This window comes from Dryas octopetala, chromosome 1 (genome assembly GCF_963921425.1).
Source record: "Dryas octopetala chromosome 1, drDryOcto1.1, whole genome shotgun sequence".
NCBI classification, from domain to species: domain Eukaryota; kingdom Viridiplantae; phylum Streptophyta; class Magnoliopsida; order Rosales; family Rosaceae; genus Dryas; species Dryas octopetala.
This window is the reverse complement of record NC_141366.1, coordinates 26851264-26874165: the sequence shown is the minus strand read 5'-3', so window position 1 is coordinate 26874165 and position 22902 is coordinate 26851264. Positions and strand designations below refer to the sequence as shown.

Genomic DNA, 22902 nt, shown 5'->3' with positions numbered 1-22902 from the left:
CCCACTCTCCTCTATAAATATATCTTTATAACTCAAGGAGGGGGCTCTCTCCTCTTTAATTTTCAGAAACCCTAGCTAGCCTCCCTCTTCCTTGCCGCTCACCCCTCTTCCTTTCTCTCTCTTCCTTTTATTTTTCTGAAGCAAACCCTAGCAGCCACCATCTCTTTCTTCTGTTCTTTTGTGGCCGAGCACCCCCAGCCCCCTCTCATTGTGTTTCTTTTATTGGGTGCTGAACCGAAGAAGGAGGAGTCATTGAAGCCGCCGCAGCCACCACCACTGAGTTGCGCCACCAAGCCGCAGCCACCAATATTAGCCACGCATCACCACCTTGCTGCCAACTTGCCGAGCATCTTCACCTCTTTGCCGTGGAGCCCAAGGCCGAGCAGCAGCCCATCACGCCATCACCTTGCAGCCGCACCTCCACTCCATCATTCGTGGCTTGATTTCTTCTTCCCTTTCTTTTATTTTCATTGTTTTAATTATGCGTTATTTATTTGTGATTTTAATTATGTGTAGCTGAATATTGGGCTAGGGCTAGGATGAAGCCCTGGCATTGCTGTTCACTTTTCCTATGGATTATTAATATTTTAATTATTTACATGTTGACAAATCTTGGATCTCTGTTTAAACTGAATCTATTTGTTTCGCATTTTTGACTGATCACCTTAGGTTGCATGCATCTAGATATTTGTTGTGAAACTAAATAAGCTCGAAAGGATGATAGTTTCAATAGGCAACAAGTGGGTATCCTAAGATAATATTCATGAGAAAAGAGATCATAGATGACATACAGTACATTAATTTGGAGCCATGCGCTATGTGTTTGTCACTCTCACAGATCGTAACGACTCTTACATGGGTAACAGCTGCCTTAGCTTAGAACTAGGGAACATGCAAGTTAACTGGCTAAGGAAGGCCCAAGAAGCTCTTAGTTTATGCACAGTAAGGGGAGTAATTGCTAAAAGTGACTAGCCAAACCTTTTAGTAGACGAACTTTGTCAACATGTTTACTTATTGATTGTTAATATCCATAGTAGAGTGAATGGTATGCTAGTGGTGGAATCTGATCCCTAGTGTTTCTTTATTATTGTTTTATCCAAATTCATTCAGTAGTTATTTTAAAGTTTTGTCATTTATCTGTTAGTCTTTTCCAGTCTCAAAAACCAATGAAAACCCCCCATTTGCGTGTGTGAGTTAGAGTTGATTTAATTGAATTTAATTAAGTTAGTGATCATAACACTAGTACAATTCCTTGTGGGATCGACCTCGTATTTGTAAGCTTTGCTACTCCGCGATTCGTGCACTTGCGAGTTAACCTAGAGCTCAGAAAAGGTTATTTAATTTGCTCAAGGAAAACATACAACAGTGATGCTCACCCCTACATTGTTGTTTTTCTCCCTCTTAGGTGCTGCACGTATGGACTTTGACGGCCTCGATTAAGGGGGTGGTGGTGTGGTGATGAGTGTGCAATTTGCATCACTTTATGATACTAACTTCCTAACCTAGAGTGCGGGAACTTAATATTTTATGTATTTTTAGTTTGTTTTTGTGTTTGTAGGATTAAATGAGCTTAAAGGACCAATTTTGGAGGTTTCCTAGTCAAACTAGGAAATGAGGAGAAATCCTGGTCACACCAGAAAAGGTGCAATCCTAGTTGAATAAGGATTCCTGATCACATCAGGAAAAGTCATACTTGGGGAAGAAGAAATCACCATTGCCAGAAGCCATAAATAAGAAGTCCTAGTTGGAGTAGGAAATCCTGATTGAACTAGGAAACTTAATCATAGTTGGAAAAAGAGTCATAACCATGTTAGGAGACATCAAGGGCATTATGGTAAAAGTGGAAAAAATGGGAAAAAGAATCTTGAGGGAATCTTCTAGAAGGAATCTTTGGAGAATCTCAGACAAAATCTTTTGGGGAATCTTTTTGGTCAAGGTTGACTTTTGGTCAATGGTCAAAGTCAATGGTCAACTGTGCCACATCATCACATGACATGGACCACACATGCAGCCCATGCACTATGGGCCATGCGCATAACCCTAGTCCAAAGGACCAAGGCCATGCGTCTATTGCAAGCCCAATTGGAGGAAGCCCAAGTTGTGCCATTCCAAGGACCAAGGCCATGCGCCTATGACGTGATCACGAAAATGAGAGAACAAGAAAAAGAGAGAATTCAAAGAAATTGAGAGAAGGAGATAGAAGAAAGTGAAGACTTTTGATTATGATTCAGATCATTACAAAGAGAATCTGATTGTGTATATATATACACGAGCTAAGCTAAGCTTACAGAGAACCCAAACCCAGCTAACCAAACTAACTGAATTCTAACAAAACAATACTAACAGACCCAGCCATGTGTCATAACCTCATAGGCTGAATAGTAACTAAATTTGAACAGCTAGCTATATCCACTGAAAAGCAGACATGTGGTATCACACTTAACATCCCCCCTCAACCTCAGCATGGGGACCAAGCCTGAGGTTGCAACAATGGTGATGGTGAAGAGGACTATGTAATCCTTTGGTTAAAATGTTAGCAGTGTTCTCAGAAGTAGGAACATACTCTAACTCAATGTCCTTGCACTGAACTCGTTCTCTGGCATAGTGGAAATCAGTATCTAAATGCTTAATTCTGGAATGAAAAACTGGGTTGGTACCAAGAGCAATAGCAGACAAATTGTCACAGCGAATAAGAGGAGAGTAGGGCAATGTGATGTGCAAATCCTTCAAAACATTCCTAAGCCAAGCAATATCAGAAATGGTATTAGCTAAGGCTCTATACTCAGCTTCAGTAGAACTTCTAGCAACAGTACCTTGCTTCTTTGACTGCCAAGACACTAGATTACCAGCAAGATAAACAATGTATCCAGTGGTAGACCTTCTATCATTGATGTCACCACCCCAATCTGAATCACTGTAGGCGGTCAATGCCATTTGACCAGAATGATAATGCAGACCATGAGCTGAAGTCCCTTGAACATATCTGAGAATTTTCTTCACTACATCATAGTGGATTTCTGTTGGTTTAGCCATAAACTGACATACTGTGTTATTAGCATAGGCTATGTCAGGCCTTGTAAAAGTTAAATATTGCAAGGCACCAACTAAGCTCCTGTATAGAGTAGGATCAGACAAAGGCTCTCCTTCTTCCTTAGCCATTTGCAAATGAGGTTTGCAGGGAGAGTTACATGGTCGGCAATTAACCATTCCAGCTTTGACAAGAAGATCCTTTGCATACTTTTCTTGACAAACAAAGATACTACCATCTGGCTTGTATTTGATTTGCAATCCAAGAAAGTACGTCAGCTTGCCCAAGTCTTTCATGTCAAAAACTAAACTCAACTCATCAATCACATGTTGAACATCTGATGGACTTGAACCAGTAATGATGATATCATCCACATATAACAGCAATAGAACTACACCAGCAGAAGAAGCTTTAACAAAAAGACTAGGATCTGAATGAGAGAATTGAAATCCCAGAGAAGGAAGAAAACCTGTAAACTTCTCATTCCAAGCTCGAGGAGCTTGCTTTAATCCATATAAGGACTTCTGAAGCAAACACACATAATCTGGATAGGTAGGATCCTCAAAACCTTGAGGCTGTCGCATGAAAACCTCTTCCTTTAACTCCCCATGAAGAAAAGCATTCTTCACATCTAATTGCTTCAATTCCCAGTGAAACTGAGCTGCTAAAGCCAAAACCAACCTCACTGTTGAATGTCTTACAACAGGACTAAAAGTCTCAACATAGTCCAAACCTTGCTCTTGACTGAACACCTGAGCTACCAACCTTGCCTTATATCTAGATAAAGTGCCAGCTGGATTTTTTTAAGTTTGTAAACCCATTTGCAACCTACAATATTTCTATCAGGTGGTTTAGGAACAAGTGTCCATGTTCCTTGTAAATGAAGAGCCTCAATTTCCTCTGTCATAGCTTTCTTCCATTCTGCCTGAGCAATAGCCATCTTAAAACTAATGGGTTCAATCAGAGGGGAAATATCAGCCATACAAGTTAGTCCAGAAAAGAAAGCAAACTCATCAAACTTACAAGTATCCATAATAGCACTGAAACACCGAAATTCACCAAAGTCTTTTGGTTTAATAACTCCAGCCTTGGATCGAGTGACCATACCATGAGTGTTAGCACCAGTCAACTGAGCCGTGATGGAAAGAGGGACAATTGCATTGTCAACTTCAATGAGAGAAGTAGCATCATGGACAGATAACTCAGCAGGATCTGTGCTAAGAGAAGTAGCAGAGGAACTAGACAGATGAGTATCAACAAGAGGAGAATGTGTCTCAGATATTTGAACAGAAGCAACAGGAGAATTAGAAGAAAGTGGAGTAGAAGGAATAGAAGAAACAATAAGTGACAAAGGAGGTTCGGAAGAAGAAACATAAGGAATGGGAAAACAAGACATGACATTAGAAGATTCACAAGAAACAGACCCAGAAATAGAAGCAGATATTGTTGACGAAAAGGGAAAGACAGATTCATCATGAATAACATGTCTAGATAAAAACAACCTATTAGTGGACATATTAAAACAAATGACTCCTTTATACCCTAAAGCATACCCCAAGAAAACACATTCAGTACTTTTAGGTTGAAGCTTGTTGATATTGTACGGTCTAAGAAATGGATAGCAAGCTGTACCAAAAATTTTGAAAGATTTAATATCAGGTAAGTGATGAAACAATTTTTGATAGGGAGAAACCATTTTAAGTGGTTGACAAGGCATTCTGTTAATGAGCAATGCGGCATGCGAACAGGCATGATACCAAAATTTTTGAGGTAATTTAGCAGCATGTAGAAGTGTTATAGCCGTTTCAACAAGATGCCTGTTTTTCCTTTCAGCCATCCCATTTTGTTGGGGTGTATAAGGACAAGAAAAGTAGTGAAGAATACCCTTTGAAGCAAGAAAAAAAGAAAAGGCTTTACTTGAAAATTCTCCCCCACCATCAGATTGAAAGATTTTTATACTAGTATTAAACTGATTTTCAACAAAAGCATTAAATTTAACAAAAATGGAGAAAACATCAGATTTATTTATCATGGGGAAAATCCATACAAATCTCGTACATTCATCTAGAAACAGTACATAGTACCTATATCCTTCCAAAGAAATAGTGGGTGAAGGACCCCAAACATCACTGTGTATTTTGTGAAAAGGAACAACAGACTGATTGACATGAGAAGGAAAAGGCATCCTTGACATCTTACCACCTAAACAAGACTTACACAAATGAGGGTGACTATCTGAGATAACAAGGATATGAGAATCTAACAACATCTTATTGACTACCTCATTAGTGGCATGACCTAACCTATGATGCCAAACTGAAGTCTGAACAAGCTGACCCAAAAAAGCTGTAGAAATAGGAACTGAAGAAGACACTGAATTTGAAGTTGAAGAAGACACTGGATGTACGGTAATCTTCTTTGGAATAAGGTATAGTCCTTTGCTACTCTTGCCTCTGAACAGATCCTTTAGAGTTGTTTTGTCCTGCATCCAAACTTCATTCTCATCAAAAGAAACAATACAATTATTATCTTGACACAATTTATGAACAGACAAGAGATTGGCAGTTAGCCTAGTGTTGATGTGTTTTCTTAGAACAAAATAAGCAATTATCTCATTCTAAGTTTACTCGCAAGTGCACGAATCGCATCAGTAGCAAAGCGTACAAGCACGAGGTCGATCCCACAGGGAATGGTTAATATACAACAAATCAGTGCAAATAATCACTAGAATAACTAAATGGGGGGTTTTGAAAGATGGAAACACACGCACACATCACCACACGCACATACACTTTATTCTATCTTGCAATGTTAAGTTTTCAGTTTCAAATCAGATAAGCATGCAATAACCATCCAAGGCTAATGACAGTTAATTTGAACACAACATATTAAAGTTTGACAGCTAAAAAGGTTTGGCTAGTTACTTTCTCGCCATTGTTCTCCTAATGCATAAACTAAGAGCTTCTTGGGCCTTCCTTAGCTAGTTAACCTACATGTTCCCTAGTTCAAGCTAAGGCAGCTGTTACCCATGCAGGAGTCATTAAGTTTTATGAGAACGTCAAATATGCACAACATATAAGCTTTGACTATTTCCTTATAGAGGTCGCCCAACCCCACTACCAAGAATAATCCCTTATTCCCTTGTTACTTGTGGTTTAGTGTCTTTGACTATTTCACAGCTAAACCTAACAGATAAACTAGATGCAATTACCCTAAGGTGGCCAGTCAAAGGATGCAAACAACTAGTGACGGGGGTTTTAATAGATAGTGGAAATTTAATATGCGCAAACATCAAACTAACAGACCAAGAGACGGATAAACGATTTGTTAAAGCATACGAATCCATTAATCGACCTACAACTAACATGCAAGATAGAATAACTAACCTACATAATTAAATAAAACAAATAAAAACAGAAACTAACAAATAAACAAAGTCCCAATTCATGCTTGCAAAAGGAAATCAGAAACGTAAACTAAACAAACTTAGAGACATAAACTAAACAACTAATTTAAAGTGCATAAATTAAATGAAATCAGAAACGTAAAGTACACAAGATTAAATGCATACACGAATTAAAATCAGCAACATAAAGTAATTGAAACCAAAAGACAAATTAAATAAATTCAGAAACTTAATTTAATAAATTCAGTAGCATAAACCAATAATTAAAATAGAAACTAGAAGGAAAAGAAAGCAAAAATCAGAGGTGCAAACAAATGGGGGCTGCGGCAAGGAGAGAGGAAGAAGGAGGCACCTAGCAAGCAGGAGGAACTCACGGCAAGGTGAGCTAGGGCTTGCGGCAACAGGTGGTCCTTCCCTCTCACTTGTCACGCCACCCTCTCTCTAAGTCTCTCTCTGAATTCGGCTCACCTTACAAGAGAAATAAAAGTTGAAACTAAAACCCTAAAACAGAAAAATAAAACTAGGAGAGGAGAGGGGAATTTTCGGCTGGAGTGTAGGTGAAAAAGTGATCTCCCAAAAGTCTGAATGAGAGGGACTTATATAGAGGAGCCTTCCTTGAGAGGCAAGGAAGAGGAACTTGCGGCTGCTAGGGTTTGCATCTCCTAGTTCCTTGCGGCTTCAGCTAGGGCTAGCTGACTAGGCCTTGCGTGTTGGGCTGCTCCCCCTTGGGCTTCAGTGGCTCACGCCTAGCCTAGCTAGGGTCCCTCCTTGGCGCATGGGCTGGTAGTCTTGGGCTTTGGGCTTGCATGTTGGGCTTCCATGTTGCTTGCACAAGATGGGCTAGGGTTTCACTCCATGGGCTTCCATCTTGGGCTTGTCACCTTGGGCTTGCGCATGGCCCCTTGTCTTGCTAGGGTTTGCATGGCATGCATGCGCATGCATAGCTGCCATCTACCTCCTTGCGTGTGGCTTTTGGGCTGCTAGGGTTTGGGCCCATGCATGTGCATGCATGGCCCAACTTGGTTCGGCATCCCTAGGGCCCATGGGCCTTCCACTTTTGACTTCCCATTTTGCCCCTCATTTCCATTTGAATTCAAATTCATTTCTTCCCTCCATTCATTTCCATGGATGTCCACCACCTTCTGGAAGCTTCTGGAACCTTGAAAAACATTTCCTGGTGCAACTAGGATTCCTTGAAAATGAGAGATTCCTTATCCATTTCGACTTCTCGTAATGACCATATTGCCCCTGGGGTCTCCTAGTGTCACTAGGACTCCTTTCCCTAGTTGGGTTAGGTTTCCTAGTTCGACCAGGATTTCCTGTTCGAATCAGGATTTCACATTTCTGGCTCCGCAATGATGGTTATGGACTTGATGTTTCCTAGTGTGACTAGGAATCCTCATTTGACTAGGATTTCTGCACTTTTCCTGGTTTGACCAGGATTTCACTTGTTTTCCTGGTTTGACCAGGAAATGTCCCAAAATGGCTCCATTTGCTTCTTTTTCTCATTTCTGCTTCATTTGACCTGAAAACACAAAAACAAGACAAAAAACACAAAATAGCGAGTTCTAACACTCTAGGTTAAGGAATTAGTATCATAAAGTGATGCAAAATGCACACTCATCACACCCCCAAACTTAGATTTTGCTAGTCCTCGAGCAAATAAAAGAAAGAAAAGACTCAAGACTGACTCCAACATCCCAACAACTGAATTCATGCGCACAACCATTAATCACATAGGAAAGCAAGGCATATAAATTGTATTCTCCAAATTCTAATAACATTTCAAATAACATACCTCGCTCCTCTATTGTCATATAGGCCATCCTTGACACAAATCCAAGTATTAGACAAACAAGACTAAATCAATACATACATAATAGATTCAACTTCAATCCTCACTATGGCATACTCTCAATGATAAACACTCAAGAATTGGGTTGATATGTGCACTCAAAAGTATATGTGAGAGGAAATATGTAACAAAAACAATTAGCTCACATATGTACATGAAATAAAGGCACCTTTTAGAAAGAAATACTGATCTCATGAAAGGAATACAAATGCTTGAAATAGAATCAATAACCATAGGCTTCCTTCTTAAATAGACTCCACATAAGTATAATACACACCTCTTGAGATCAGCTAGGGCTTTAATAGGGTTATAATGAAGGCTTAGGCTAGGATGGGGTATTGAAATGAAAAGGAAACACAAAGGTCTAAATTCATGGGATTGCAAGCATCACTAGAACATTCTGAGGTACACTTTGCTTCTTTGCACTTCATAGCTTACTTTGAACTCTTTTTGCTCATTTTTTTCTTCTTTTGAAACCGTCCCATCTCTTTTCTTTGATTTCTTTTCTTTTTCTTTTCTTTGGGCACGGTATACATACTTTTATGACACATTTTTGTATAAGCTATGCATTTTCACTTCTTTTCCACCTCAATCAACATATAAACAACTTGCAATACCATAAAAAGGGTAAAACGGGTAAAAGAGGGTATACACCCCCAAACTTAGGGTTTGGTATGGGGTAACCAAGAAAACGGCTTAAAAGGCTCAAAATGGGTAACTAAGGATAAAACATGTAATGGGTAGGCTTTCAGGCTATGGGGTACACAAACAGGGCCTAAATTCATTTCTCAAGAGTTATGCATATACCACATGCTTTGTGTACACAAGAAGAGAGTTCTAGCTCATTGATTCAAGATTATGCATATTCCAAGCAAATGACCAAATGAAAGACAATGAGATCAAAACAACGACTCATATGACAATGATAGAATCAGAGTGGCGCGCAACACTCAAGAATTGAAGAACAGGGCTCAAAAGCTCACTTAGGTCATGCAAGTCTACTCTATTATGCATATAGTCATTAGTAATGCTAATCACAACCTAAATTCATATCAACAAGGCCAAATGACATAGAATTGCAAGATATGTTATGGAACACTATTAGAATGAAAAGAACACCAAATATACACACAATACTAAAACCTGCTCATAACAATCATGCACACTGAAATCAATTAGTTGGGGACTCAAAACGACCTGAAACAACCAAAATGACTTAAAAACTTTTTGTTTTTAAAACAATGTCGCACACTTCTAAAGAATCACATCCATCACTAAGGTGAATGAGATCTAACGAAAACGTGCATTTTGATGTGGGTTTTGACACCCTAAGTTTAAAAACAAAAGAAAAAGTTTTTTCCTAACCTAAAAACACCTAAAAACACTAAAAACGAAAATTTTTTTTTATTTTTTATTTTTTTCTAAAAACACTCAAAAACACTTAAAACACTCTAAACACTTGTTCTAACCTAAAAACACTAACAAATGACAATTGCCCTTCCCCCCACACTTAAATGATACATTGCCCTCAATGTATATAAAATAAATGCAAGAATGATCAAATTAAGCGAAACGGGAAATTGCAAATATCCAAAACCAAATAAACACACCAAAATGAAAAATTGTCTTATGAAGCGAAATAAAGAATCTGTTTACTTGCGTATGCAAGCGTGGACACTCCAAGGGTAGGCGCGGCCTCCTTGGTCCTCAATGACTCCTCCTCCATTATTCGAAACCAAAACTTGGGTTGCCTCCCAATAAGTGCTTGTTTTTCTGTCTTCAGCCTGACATTGCCATCTCCTTTACTTGCGTCCTTTCCTCTTCCTCTTTTTGTCATTGCTACTCTCGGCACTCCCTAGGAACGAACTGAAGAAGCTCTCCGTCTCTGACTTCTCCTCTCCATAAAAAGTGATCTCCTCGTTTTCTGGCATCTCGGAAGTGAGCAAATACACCTCTTGCTTGGTGTAGTGCCGAATCTTCATGGTGCTCTCCAATGCTTTGTACTCCATGTTAGAGGTGCACAAAAATGGTCTCCCAAGAATAATAGAGACGTCGCCCGGAATTCTCGGCACATCTAGCACTATAAAATCAGAGGGAATTAGTAATTTACGACATTTAACCAAAACATCCACAAGCATACCACAAGCTTTTTGGGCTGAAGAGTTGGCGAAGCGAATGTCCACATCAAATGGTTGCAAATCAGCCTCCTTAAATCCAAGCTTCTCGAACACAACCAGCGGCATGACATTGATAGCTGAGCCATTGTCAACTAAGGCATTGGTGATCTTAAGCTCCCCTATGCTGCATGGTATGACCAACGAGCCCGGATCCTTCTTCTTGCTTGGAAAAGATGCAAAGAGATAACCACAAATCACCCTAGGAACGTTGTGACTATGCCCCTGCTCCTCAACCTTCTTCTCAATAGACTTCAATTCCCTCATGGTTGCTGGAAATTTGGTGATGTCAATGTCCGGAATGAGGGAAATCACACGTGTATCAGCTTTCTCCTCTATCATTTCTGGATCCTCCTCTTCCTCACTATCCATGATCTCAATCACCTCCTTCACCTCCTTAGTCTTGACCACTCTAACTCTCTTTCTTGGAGTAGTCCTCAAAATAGCATTTACATGCTCCTCATTCTTCGGGTTGACGATGGGCTGACTTGGCAACTTCCCCTTCTCTCTCTGACCCAAAGTAGTGGCAATCTGACCCATTTGACTCTCCAAGTGTGCAATAGCCTTCGAATTGGCTTGCATCTGCTGCTCGGTTCGGTTCATGAAGGCATTGGTGCTTTGGGCAAGGGAAGTGGTGCTTTGAGCAATCTGAGCAATCTTGTCCTCCAAACTAGACCTCTCGGCATTAGGGTGCACATACGGCTTGTTGGTGCTCCCACTAGCTTGCTGTCCATTGTTGTTGCTCCACCTGAAATTCGGGTTGTTCTTCCATCCAGGGTTGTAAGTGTTGGAATATGGGTCATACGGCACCCTAGGATAGCTCCCAACCTGGTTCACTTGTTCCACGTCACCCCCTTGTCCTTGCACACTCATCATCTTCTCTTGAGCCAAAGATAACTTCTGCACCATAGTCTTGATTTCCAAAATCTGTCCCTCCATGGTGTTCGGCACATCAGCTACCTCATACAACCCTCTCTTTGGTCCTCCTCTTGCACGATTGGAATCCCATTGTTGAGAACTCAAAGAAAGCGACTCAAACAATTCTGTAGCCTCATCCTCCGTTTTGGACATGAATGCACCACCACATGCCGAATCCACCTTGGCTTGGTCTCTCTCCAATAATCCCTGATAAAAACAGCAAATCACATACCAAGGAGATAGGTTATGGTGTGGGCAGCTAGTAAGTAACTCATTGAATCTGTCCCAAGTCTCATGGAATGGCTCGTCCGCCTTCTGCACAAATCCAAGGATCTCCTTCCGAATCGAATTAGTCTTGGAAATGGAATAGAACTTGTTCAAAAACTTGCTCGAAAGATCATCCCATGTCAAAATGGAACCACTGGGCAGCGAATAGAACCACCTCTTTGCCTTGTCCTTAAGCGCAAAAGGGAACATCCTCAAACGGTACTGATCGGCATTCAGGCCCCTCAATTGTGCGGCTTCACAAACCCCGGAAAACTCCTTCAAAAAGTGAATCGGATCCTCCCCATTCAGCCCATGGTAGCTCGGCAACAAGTGAATCTGACCACTCTTGATTTCGAAATCAGTGGCTATGGTGGCATACCGAATGCATGATGGTTGAGTGGGCAGCGAAGGCGCTGAAAAGTGGCTCAGGGGCTGCGGTACCATCTCATTTGCTTCAGCCATGTCGACACTCTCAGTCTCTTCACTACTCGAATCTGATGCACTAGGTTGCGGGCTGACTTGTGATGCACCTAAAGCTTCGTTCTTGAGCCTCTCCAACCTAGCAACAAGTTCAGGGTTCATAAAACACACCTAATCAAGAGAAAACACATAATCAGTAGAAGGAATGCATATAAAGGCATGGCATTTATTAAAAACTAAAAATTAACAAAAACTGAAATCTAGCTAATATAACCTAATTCTAATGACTAATTACACCAATTCATTGATATTAGACACCATTCCCCGGCAACGGCGCCAAAAACTTGTTGATGTGTTTTCTTAGAACAAAATAAGCAATTATCTCATTCTAAGTTTACTCGCAAGTGCACGAATCGCATCAGTAGCAAAGCGTACAAGCACGAGGTCGATCCCACAGGGAATGGTTAATATACAACAAATCAGTGCAAATAATCACTAGAATAACTAAATGGGGGGTTTTGAAAGATGGAAACACACGCACACATCACCACACGCACACACACTTTATTCTATCTTGCAATGTTAAGTTTTCAGTTTCAAATCAGATAAGCATGCAATAACCATCCAAGGCTAATGACAGTTAATTTGAACACAACATATTAAAGTTTGACAGCTAAAAAGGTTTGGCTAGTTACTTTCTCGCCATTGTTCTCCTAATGCATAAACTAAGAGCTTCTTGGGCCTTCCTTAGCTAGTTAACCTACATGTTCCCTAGTTCAAGCTAAGGCAGCTGTTACCCATGCAGGAGTCATTAAGTTTTATGAGAACGTCAAACATGCACAACATATAAGCTTTGACTATTTCCTTATAGAGGTCGCCCAACCCCACTACCAAGAATAATCCCTTATTCCCTTGTTACTTGTGGTTTAGTGTCTTTGACTATTTCACAGCTAAACCTAACAGATAAACTAGATGCAATTACCCTAAGGTGGCCAGTCAAAGGATGCAAACAACTAGTGACGGGGGTTTTAATAGATAGTGGAAATTTAATATGCGCAAACATCAAACTAACAGACCAAGAGACGGATAAACGATTTGTTAAAGCATACGAATCCATTAATCGACCTACAACTAACATGCAAGATAGAATAACTAACCTACATAATTAAATAAAACAAATAAAAACAGAAACTAACAAATAAACAAAGTCCCAATTCATGCTTGCAAAAGGAAATCAGAAACGTAAACTAAACAAACTTAGAGACATAAACTAAACAACTAATTTAAAGTGCATAAATTAAATGAAATCAGAAACGTAAAGTACACAAGATTAAATGCATACACGAATTAAAATCAGCAACATAAAGTAATTGAAACCAAAAGACAAATTAAATAAATTCAGAAACTTAATTTAATAAATTCAGTAGCATAAACCAATAATTAAAATAGAAACTAGAAGGAAAAGAAAGCAAAAATCAGAGGTGCAAACAAATGGGGGCTGCGGCAAGGAGAGAGGAAGAAGGAGGCACCTAGCAAGCAGGAGGAACTCACGGCAAGGTGAGCTAGGGCTTGCGGCAACAGGTGGTCCTTCCCTCTCACTTGTCACGCCACCCTCTCTCTAAGTCTCTCTCTGAATTCGGCTCACCTTACAAGAGAAATAAAAGTTGAAACTAAAACCCTAAAACAGAAAAATAAAACTAGGAGAGGAGAGGGGAATTTTCGGCTGGAGTGTAGGTGAAAAAGTGATCTCCCAAAAGTCTGAATGAGAGGGACTTATATAGAGGAGCCTTCCTTGAGAGGCAAGGAAGAGGAACTTGCGGCTGCTAGGGTTTGCATCTCCTAGTTCCTTGCGGCTTCAGCTAGGGCTAGCTGACTAGGCCTTGCGTGTTGGGCTGCTCCCCCTTGGGCTTCAGTGGCTCACGCCTAGCCTAGCTTAGGTCCCTCCTTGGCGCATGGGCTGGTAGTCTTGGGCTTTGGGCTTGCATGTTGGGCTTCCATGTTGCTTGCACAAGATGGGCTAGGGTTTCACTCCATGGGCTTCCATCTTGGGCTTGTCACCTTGGGCTTGCGCATGGCCCCTTGTCTTGCTAGGGTTTGCATGGCATGCATGCGCATGCATGGCTGCCATCTACCTCCTTGCGTGTGGCTTTTGGGCTGCTAGGGTTTGGGCCCATGCATGTGCATGCATGGCCCAACTTGGTTCGGCATCCCTAGGGCCCATGGGCCTTCCACTTTTGACTTCCCATTTTGCCCCTCATTTCCATTTGAATTCAAATTCATTTCTTCCCTCCATTCATTTCCATGGATGTCCACCACCTTCTGGAAGCTTCTGGAACCTTGAAAAACATTTCCTGGTGCAACTAGGATTCCTTGAAAATGAGAGATTCCTTATCCATTTCGACTTCTCGTAATGACCATATTGCCCCTGGGGTCTCCTAGTGTCACTAGGACTCCTTTCCCTAGTTGGGTTAGGTTTCCTAGTTCGACCAGGATTTCCTGTTCGAATCAGGATTTCACATTTCTGGCTCCGCAATGATGGTTCTGGACTTGATGTTTCCTAGTGTGACTAGGAATCCTCATTTGACTAGGATTTCTGCACTTTTCCTGGTTTGACCAGGATTTCACTTGTTTTCCTGGTTTGACCAGGAAATGTCCCAAAATGGCTCCATTTGCTTCTTTTTCTCATTTCTGCTTCATTTGACCTGAACACACAAAAACAAGACAAAAAACACAAAATAGCGAGTTCTAACACTCTAGGTTAAGGAATTAGTATCATAAAGTGATGCAAAATGCACACTCATCACCTAGGAACATGCAAAACATTGTTAAGACTAAGAAAAGGAGATAAAGTTGCAGAACCAATATGCTTGATCCCCAAACTTTCGCCACTTCCAACTGTAATCTTCTCACCAGGATCAAATGGTTCAGCAAGTGTGAGATTGTTGAGATCTGCAGTCATATGATGTGTAGCTCCAGTATCTGCAATCCAGACATCCTCTGAAGCAAAGCCAACATTAGCTTGAGCAGTGAAAGCATTCAAGCTTTGAGGTGGGGCAGATCCTTGATATGCATAATTGGACCTGTGAAAGCAATCAAGTGCAACATGTCCTTTCTTACCACATATCTGACACTCCAAAACAGATGAAGATGCATGATTTTGTGAAGTCCTATCCCTGTCATAGCAATTGACAGCAGTGTGACCTCTTTTTGAGCATATTTGACACTCTGGAGCCTGCCTTCCTCCATTCCAGCCATTGTTCCAAGTATTATTCTGCCTACCACCATTACCAGTCCATCCTCTACCACTGTTATTGTTAAACCTTCCAACAGTAGAATTCCAGTTTTTACCATTTCTCCCTCCATTGCTATTCCAGTAACTACCATTACCATTTCCATTCCATCTTCCACCATTGTAATATCCATTATTGTTATAACCCCTACCACCATTGGTATAACCACCAGAATGGCCATGTCCATGAAAACCTCCTGCAGTCATACTATTATTGTCATTATAAGCATTACGACCATTGTAAACATTTCCAGAGACACTATGTCCATTATCCATACTAACAGAACTAGAACCATAATGAAAATGATTATTTCCATTAAGATTATGTCCAGTAGACCCCTGATTTTCATTAGGTGTGGGAAGCTTAGCCACCATTGCAGCCATTGATTGATTAGAAACCATGGCAAGAGTAAGCTTTTTGTTGATATCCTGTTCAGCAGCAAGAAGCTGAGATCTAAACTCCTTCATAGACATAGGTCCTTGGTGACCTCTCAAACCAGCCTTTACAGCATCAAATTCATCAGGTAATCCATTCAAGGCAACCACATAAACATCATCATCATTGATATGTACACCAACAGCAGACAATTGAGCTCTAGAATGCTTAATCCTCAGTAAAAACCTTTCAATGTTATCTGCTCCCTTCTGCAAGGTTTGGAAATCAGTCTTAAGTTGCATAATTGTTTCTCTGGAGTCAGTACTGTACCTCTCTTTAACATTCAACCAAGCTTCATGAGCAGAAGAGCAGTCAAGTATATATTCCACAAAATCTTCAGTGACTGATGCCCTCATCAAACTAATTAGAGCCTTATCAGTCTGATCCCACTCAAGAAATGCACGATTCACTTCAAGTGTACTAACCCCATATTCATCAAGAACAAACTGTGGAGGACAAACAACTGATCCATCCAAATATCCAAACAATCCATGACTTCCTAAGACTGTTCTTATTTGAAAACTCCATTTCAGATAAGTGGAATCAGTCAATTTAAAAGTCAAGAGGGGCAACAATCCATTAACTCTACTTGAAATTGACATAGCTACAGATTTTCTTTTACCAATTCTTCAACAAACAACACACAATCACCAGACAAACTGTACACAATCAAAGAATATCCAACTTCAAAGAACTTTCAAAGAATCTTAACACTTTTCCAAGAAAATCCAACTTCAGACACGATCAAAGAATCTTAATATTTTTTTTTTTCAAGAAAATCCAAGATACTACAACTTCATTCACTATTTCTCAGACAACTTCTTCAAACTTGCAGACTTCTTCAATTATAACACTACTTCTCAAACAGAACTAAAAAAAAAAAATTTCATGGAGTCGAACTACACACTTCTTCCATAAACCCACAATTCTTCAAGAAAACACTACTTCACAGACCAATCATACATCTTTATTCCAAATCAACACAGAAACAACCACATCAATTTCTGAATCCAAAAAGAGAAAATAGAACACAATACCCATTTTGTAGAAAGCAAGATTTGAAGACTCGCTGATGAACAAACTCAGTCTTGCATCTTGTAGAACCAGACCCCCTACTGTAACTTCAAAGACGACGAAGCAGATCCAAGAAACTCAGACAAAACGGAAGACTACAAGATATTGCTATAGCGGAAGTAGAGTCAGGAATTAACCCGCTCTGATACCATGATCACGAAAATGAGAGAACAAGAAAAAGAGAGAATTCAAAGAAATTGAGAGAAGGAGATAGAAGAAAGTGAAGAAAAGATTATGATTCATATCATTACAAAGAGAATCTGATTGTGTATATATATACACGAGCTAAGCTAAGCTTACAGAGAACCCAAACCCAGCTAACCAAACTAACTGAATTCTAACAAAACAATACTAACAGACCCAGCCATGTGTCATAACCTCATAGGCTGAATAGTAACTAAATTTGAACAGCTAGCTATATCCACTGAAAAGCAGACATGTGGTATCACACTTAACATGACGCACTCACTCAGCTGATCCAAGGCCCAAGGAAGGAATCCTGCATGCTCAAGGGAAATCTCATAGGATTCAGTCAAAGATCACAAGGAATCCTAGTTGAAGAAAAAGTCAAAACCCTGGAAAATGAACACTAAATTTCGACAGTGATTCTGTATTTCTACAGAGCAAATCAAATGTCATCCCATATATGGTTGGAAAGCTACGAATGTTAGCTTCGCAGGGAATTTTACGGATTTTGATTCCAAGTTTTCTAGCTCAAGATATGGTCATTTTAGTGAAGGTAGCGCAGCAGTTCCGCGAGCTGAAAATAAGTTACGCCCAAATTAACCCAAGGCCCATGCTTGGCGGAAAATTATAAGTCTTGACGTGCAAGTAAAGTGTCAATCCCACATTGAAAAGGAGAGGAAAGCTTCAGCCCCCTTCACTCTATAAATACATCTTTATAACATAAAGAGAGGGTTCCTTCTTGCAAGTTCTGAAACCCTAGCCTCTCTCTCTCTCTTTTCTGCCGCCTACCCTAGGTCTCTCTCTTTTATTTTGTGCCAAAGCCTTTGGGAAGGAGAAGGACCTTGCAGCCAGCCACCACTCCCTCATTCTTTCTTTAAGCCTTTGGGAAGGAGAAGGACCTTGCAGCCAGCCACCACTCCCTCATTCTTTCTTTTTCTCATGCACCTATCCATCTCTCTACATCTCTCTCTCTTTTATTTTGTGCCGCAGCCTTTGGAAAGGAGAAGGACCTTGCACCCACGCCACCACCTCGCAACCACGCCACCACCTTGTGGCACCTTGCCGCTGCCACTTTGAGTCATCACGCCGTCGCCTCCACCTTGTTGCCGTGGCTTGCTCTCTTCTTTCCCTAATTTTAATTATGTTTTATTTGGTTGTAAATTTAATCATGTGTAGCTAAACATCTAGCTAGGGCTAGGACGAAGCCCTAGTTATGCTATTCACTTTTACTATGGATTGTTGAATTTTTATTTATATTACATGTTGATAAATCTTGGATTTCTGTTATATTTGAATCTATTTGTTTTGCATCTTTGATTGATCACCTTAGGTTGCATGCATCTAGAATTTGTTATGAAATTAAATAAGCTCAAAAGGATGATAATTTCAATTGGTAACAAGTGAATATCCTAAGAAAATATTCATGAGAAAATAGGTCATAGATGACATAGGGTACATTAATTTGGATCTATGTTCTATGTGTTTGTCATTCTTACAAATCTTAATAAATCTCACATGGTTAACATGCACCTAGGGAATGCCTAACAAAGCTTTTAGGACACATGTGTAGATAACTAACTTTGGAAGCTTAATAGGCTCTTAGTTATGCAAAAGAAGAATGATTGCTGGAAGGGAAATAACCAAAGCCTTTTGGTAGACAAACTTTATTGATATGTATGTTATTTGATTTTTCATATCCATAGTAAAGTGAATGGTATGCTTGTGGTGGGTTCTGATCCCTAGTGCTTCTTTATTATTATTTCCATTCAAATCAATTCTGTTTTCTATTTTAGTTTCTTTTCATATAATTGTTTTGTTTTAATTCTCAAAATCAATCCAAACCCCCTTATTGCGTGTGTGAGTTAGTGTAGATTTAATTGAATTTAATTGAGTTAGTAATTGTGACATTGATACAATTCCTCGAGGGATCGACCTCGTATTTGCAAGCTTTGCTACTCTGCGATTCGTGCACTTGCGAGTTAACCTAGAATTGTTAAAAAGGTTTAATATAATTCCTCTAGGAAAACAATAACATGCGGTCTCGAGCTTGTCAACTCCTGTGTTCCTGTTTAGTCAGTATATTTCTTTGGGTAGGTCCTTTGTGACCTTTTATTATCTTTATATACCCTTGGTCATATCCTGTATATACACTGAGTCCTTGGGTTGTCTACTTTTGAATTATCGAGTCTATATAAACAATTTCTTTGAAGTTACTCTAAACAATAGTAGCTTCGAGGGTTGGTTTAATTATGAATTAATTATTTTTGAATTATTTTTCCGTTGCAAACTCAAGCACTCTGATCCAACCCATTTTACTAAACCAAAAGGCTTAACCTATTTTGTGAATATTTAGGATTACAACACCGGGGGATTGGTTATTGTAGTCTCAGGTATTCTCAAGATAGGTGCCTTTGTTACGTACCCGGGTTTTGGGGCGTGACAAGTGCCCATGCATCTTCACCAGTTTTCTTTTTCAATGCTCCTCCACATGTCATATCCACCATGTTACGATCTTGATCTAATAAACCCTCAAAAAAATACTCAATCTGCATCCATGGGGCAAAATTATGGTGTGGACAAGAATTCAGAAGCTCTTGATACCTTTCCCAACTCTCATGAAACACTTCATCCTCTGATTGTGTAAACCCTAAGATTTGCTTCCTCACAATAGTGGTCTTACTAACTAGATAAAATATCAAAAGAAACTTGGACGCCAGCTCTTCCCATATTTTAATAGAAGCAACCTGCAAGGAAAACAACCAATTTTTAGCTTTATCTTTGAGAGAGAATGGAAATAACCTTAATTTTCTTTGATCATCGCTTAACCCCCTCATCTTGCCAATCTTGCATATAGCATGAAATTCCATAATATGCACGTAAGGATCTTCTCCTTCTTGACCATAAAACAGTGGAAGAAATTTGATTGTCCCACTTGAAATTTCGAACTCAGTTTCCACTTGAGAGTAAGCAATGCATGTAGGTTGAGCTAGTAGTGTTGGGGACGAATAATCACTCAATGGTACTCTCGTTTGAGAGGCACTCAGCTGCAAGGTCTCCTCAACTTCCTGCTCTTATTTCTCTTCTTCGTATTCTCCTTCAGATTCACTCCCGCTCGGCAATACAAGGGTTGACCTCATCCTTAATGGTGTCCAATTGAGTCTTGGCCTGCCCTCGTGCATACTCAACTCTTTTGGGCCTTCTGCACGTGAAAGATGAGTGATCTTTGAATTTGATTATTCCATTATACCTTAGAAACAAGAGAAATCAACTAGAACCAAAAAGAAAAAAGAAAAAAAACAGAAAATAGAACCTAACTAAAATGACTTAACTAAAATTAAATTAGCAATCAACACAAATAAAAATTCCCTCGCAATGGCGCCAAAAACATGTTGTATGTTTTCCTAGAGCAAATTATTTAACCTTGAACCAAGCTCTTGGTTAACTCGCAAGTGCATGAATCGCGGAGTAGCAAAGCTTGCAAATATGAGGTCGATCCCACAGGGAATTGTACTAGTGTAATCACTACTAACAACCTGCAAGGAAAACAACCAATTTTTAGCTTTATCTTTGAGAGAGAATGGAAATAACCTTAATTTCCTTTGATCATCGCTCAACCCCCTCAGCTTGCCAATCTCGCATATAGCATGAAATTCCATAATATGCACGTAAGGATCTTCTCCTTCTTGACCATAAAACAGTGGAAGAAGTTTGATTGTCTCACTTGAAATTTCGAACTCAGATTTCACTTGAGAGTAAGCAATGCATGTAGGTTGAGCTAGTAGTGTTGGGGACTAATAATCACTCAATGGTACTCTCGTTTGAGAGGCACTCAGCTGCAAGGTCTCCTCAACTTTCTGCTCTTGTTTCTCTTCTTTGTATTCTCATTCAGATTCACTCCGTCTCGGAAACACAAGGGTTGACCTCATCCTTAATGGTCCAATTGAGTCTTGGCCTTCCCTCGTGTGCACTCAACACCTTTTGGCCTTCTGCACGTGAAAGATGAGTGATCTTTGAATTTGATTATTCCATTGTACCTTAGAAACAAGAGAAATCAACTAGAACCAAAAAGAAAAAAAAAACCGAAAATAAAACCTAACTAAAATGACTTAACTAAAATTAATTAAACTAGCAATCAACAGAAATAACAATTCCCCCGCAACGGCGCCAAAAACTTGTTGTATGTTTTTCTAGAGCAAATTATTTAACCTTTAACCAAGCTTTAGGTTAACTCGCAAGTGCACGAATCGCGGAGTAGCAAAGCTTGCAAATACGAGGTCGACCCCACAGGGAATTGTACTAGTGTAATGACTACTAACTCAATTAAATTCAATTAAATCTACACAAACTCAAACACACAAATAGGAGATTTAGATTGGTTTTTGAGACTAGACTAAACTATCGATAAAGTAACAACGACTTTAAAATAACAAACTGAATTAATTTAGGTGAAAATAATAATAAATAAGCACTAGGGGTCAGAATCCACCACTAGCAAACCATTTACATTACTATGGATATCAACAATCAATATGCAAACATGTCAACAAAGTTTGTTTACCAAAAGGTTTGGCTAGTTACTTTTAGCAATTACTTTCCTTACTTTGCATAACTAAGAGTTTCTTACGCCTCCCTTAGCCAGTTAACTTGCAAGTTTCCTAAGCTTACTTAAGGCAACTGTTATCCATTCAAAAGTCATTACAATTTGAGAGAGTGACAAACATATAGAGCATAGACCCATCCGAATTGTAACCTACGACCATCTATAATCCCTTTTCTCATGAATATTATCTTAGGATACCCATTTGTTGCCTACTGAAACTATCATCCTTTCGACCTTGTTTAGTTTCACAACATTAATCTAGATGTATGCAACCTAAGGTGATCAGTCAAAGATGCGAAACATATAGAATCAATTTAAACAGAGGTCCAAGATTTGTCAACATGTAAAGCAATTGAAACTCAATAATCCATAGTAGAAGTAAATAGCATCACTAGGGCTTCATCCCAGCCCTAGCTGAATATTTAGGTATGCAAATTAAATTAACAATTAAATACAAAATGATTAAAACTAAGAAAATAAAAGGGAAGAAAGGAGAGAGAGGCGGCCCTTTGGCTCCACTGCAACACAGCAGCAAGGTGGCGGCGTGGTGGCTGCGAGGTGATGCAAGGTGGCAGCGGCACTGCTCCTTGTTCTCCTCCTAGGGCTCGGCACAAACAAACAAAGAGAGGGAGAGAGGTGGCTGCGTGAGAAAATAAAAGAGAGAGGGCTGCTAGGGTATGGCGGCTAGAAAGAGAAAGGAGGCTAGGGTTTTCAGAACTTTGCAAGGAACTCTCTCTTTGTGCTATAAAGATGTATTTATAGAGTGAAGAGGGCTGAAGCTTTCCTCTCCTTTTCAATGTGGGATTCAGAAGTTTCCTGGTCAATTAGGTCAACTTGTGGGCTTTGGGTACCAAAAGGGATAGCAAGGAATGGGCCTTGAACATTTCTTGGGCGTTACTTATGTTTCTGGTCGCGGGTCTGCTGCGCTGCCTTCACCAAAACAGCTATAACTTGGGTTAGACATGTCGGAATTGAGATCCATAAAATTCTCCGCGAAGCTAACATCCATATCTTTCCAACCATATATGGCATGCCATCAGATTCGATCTATAGATTTCTTGGCATGCTGTCGAAGTTACTGCTCATTTTCATAAGGTTTTGACTTTCCTTCTTTCACTTGGATTCTTTGTGATCTTTGACCAAATCTTGCAATATCTCTTATCCAAATCAGAATTTCAACTTAAACGAAAGTCTTCTAGGCCAAGAAATAGATATGTGGTTTCATCCTCTTGGGCTTGGTGCATGTGAT

General features: G+C 39.8%; 1 protein-coding gene across 1 annotated transcript; it reads right to left on the bottom strand.

The window, feature by feature from the left end:
- Window positions 1-4898: 4898 nt before the first annotated feature.
- On the bottom strand, window positions 4899-16524 carry LOC147299476 (uncharacterized). Its single transcript, XM_086229413.1, has 2 exons — window positions 14979-16524; window positions 4899-5510 (listed from the first exon to the last, which is right to left on the bottom strand). Exons 1-2 carry the CDS (start codon window positions 16393-16395, stop codon window positions 5470-5472), a joined length of 1458 nt encoding a protein of 485 aa, XP_086085539.1. The 5' UTR covers window positions 16396-16524; the 3' UTR covers window positions 4899-5469.
- Between the last annotated feature and the right edge of the window lie 6378 nt (window positions 16525-22902).

Bases quoted from the DNA above. Each gene is read 5' to 3' on its own strand.
- LOC147299476 (XM_086229413.1), bottom strand. From the start codon at position 16,395: ATGTCAATTTCAAGTAGAGTTAATGGATTGTTGCCCCTCTTGACTTTT. The intron at 5,511-14,978 runs GTGAGAAGATTA...GTTTGGATGCAG, and splicing joins TGCTGAACCATTTGATCCTG to GACAAAACAACTCTAAAGGA.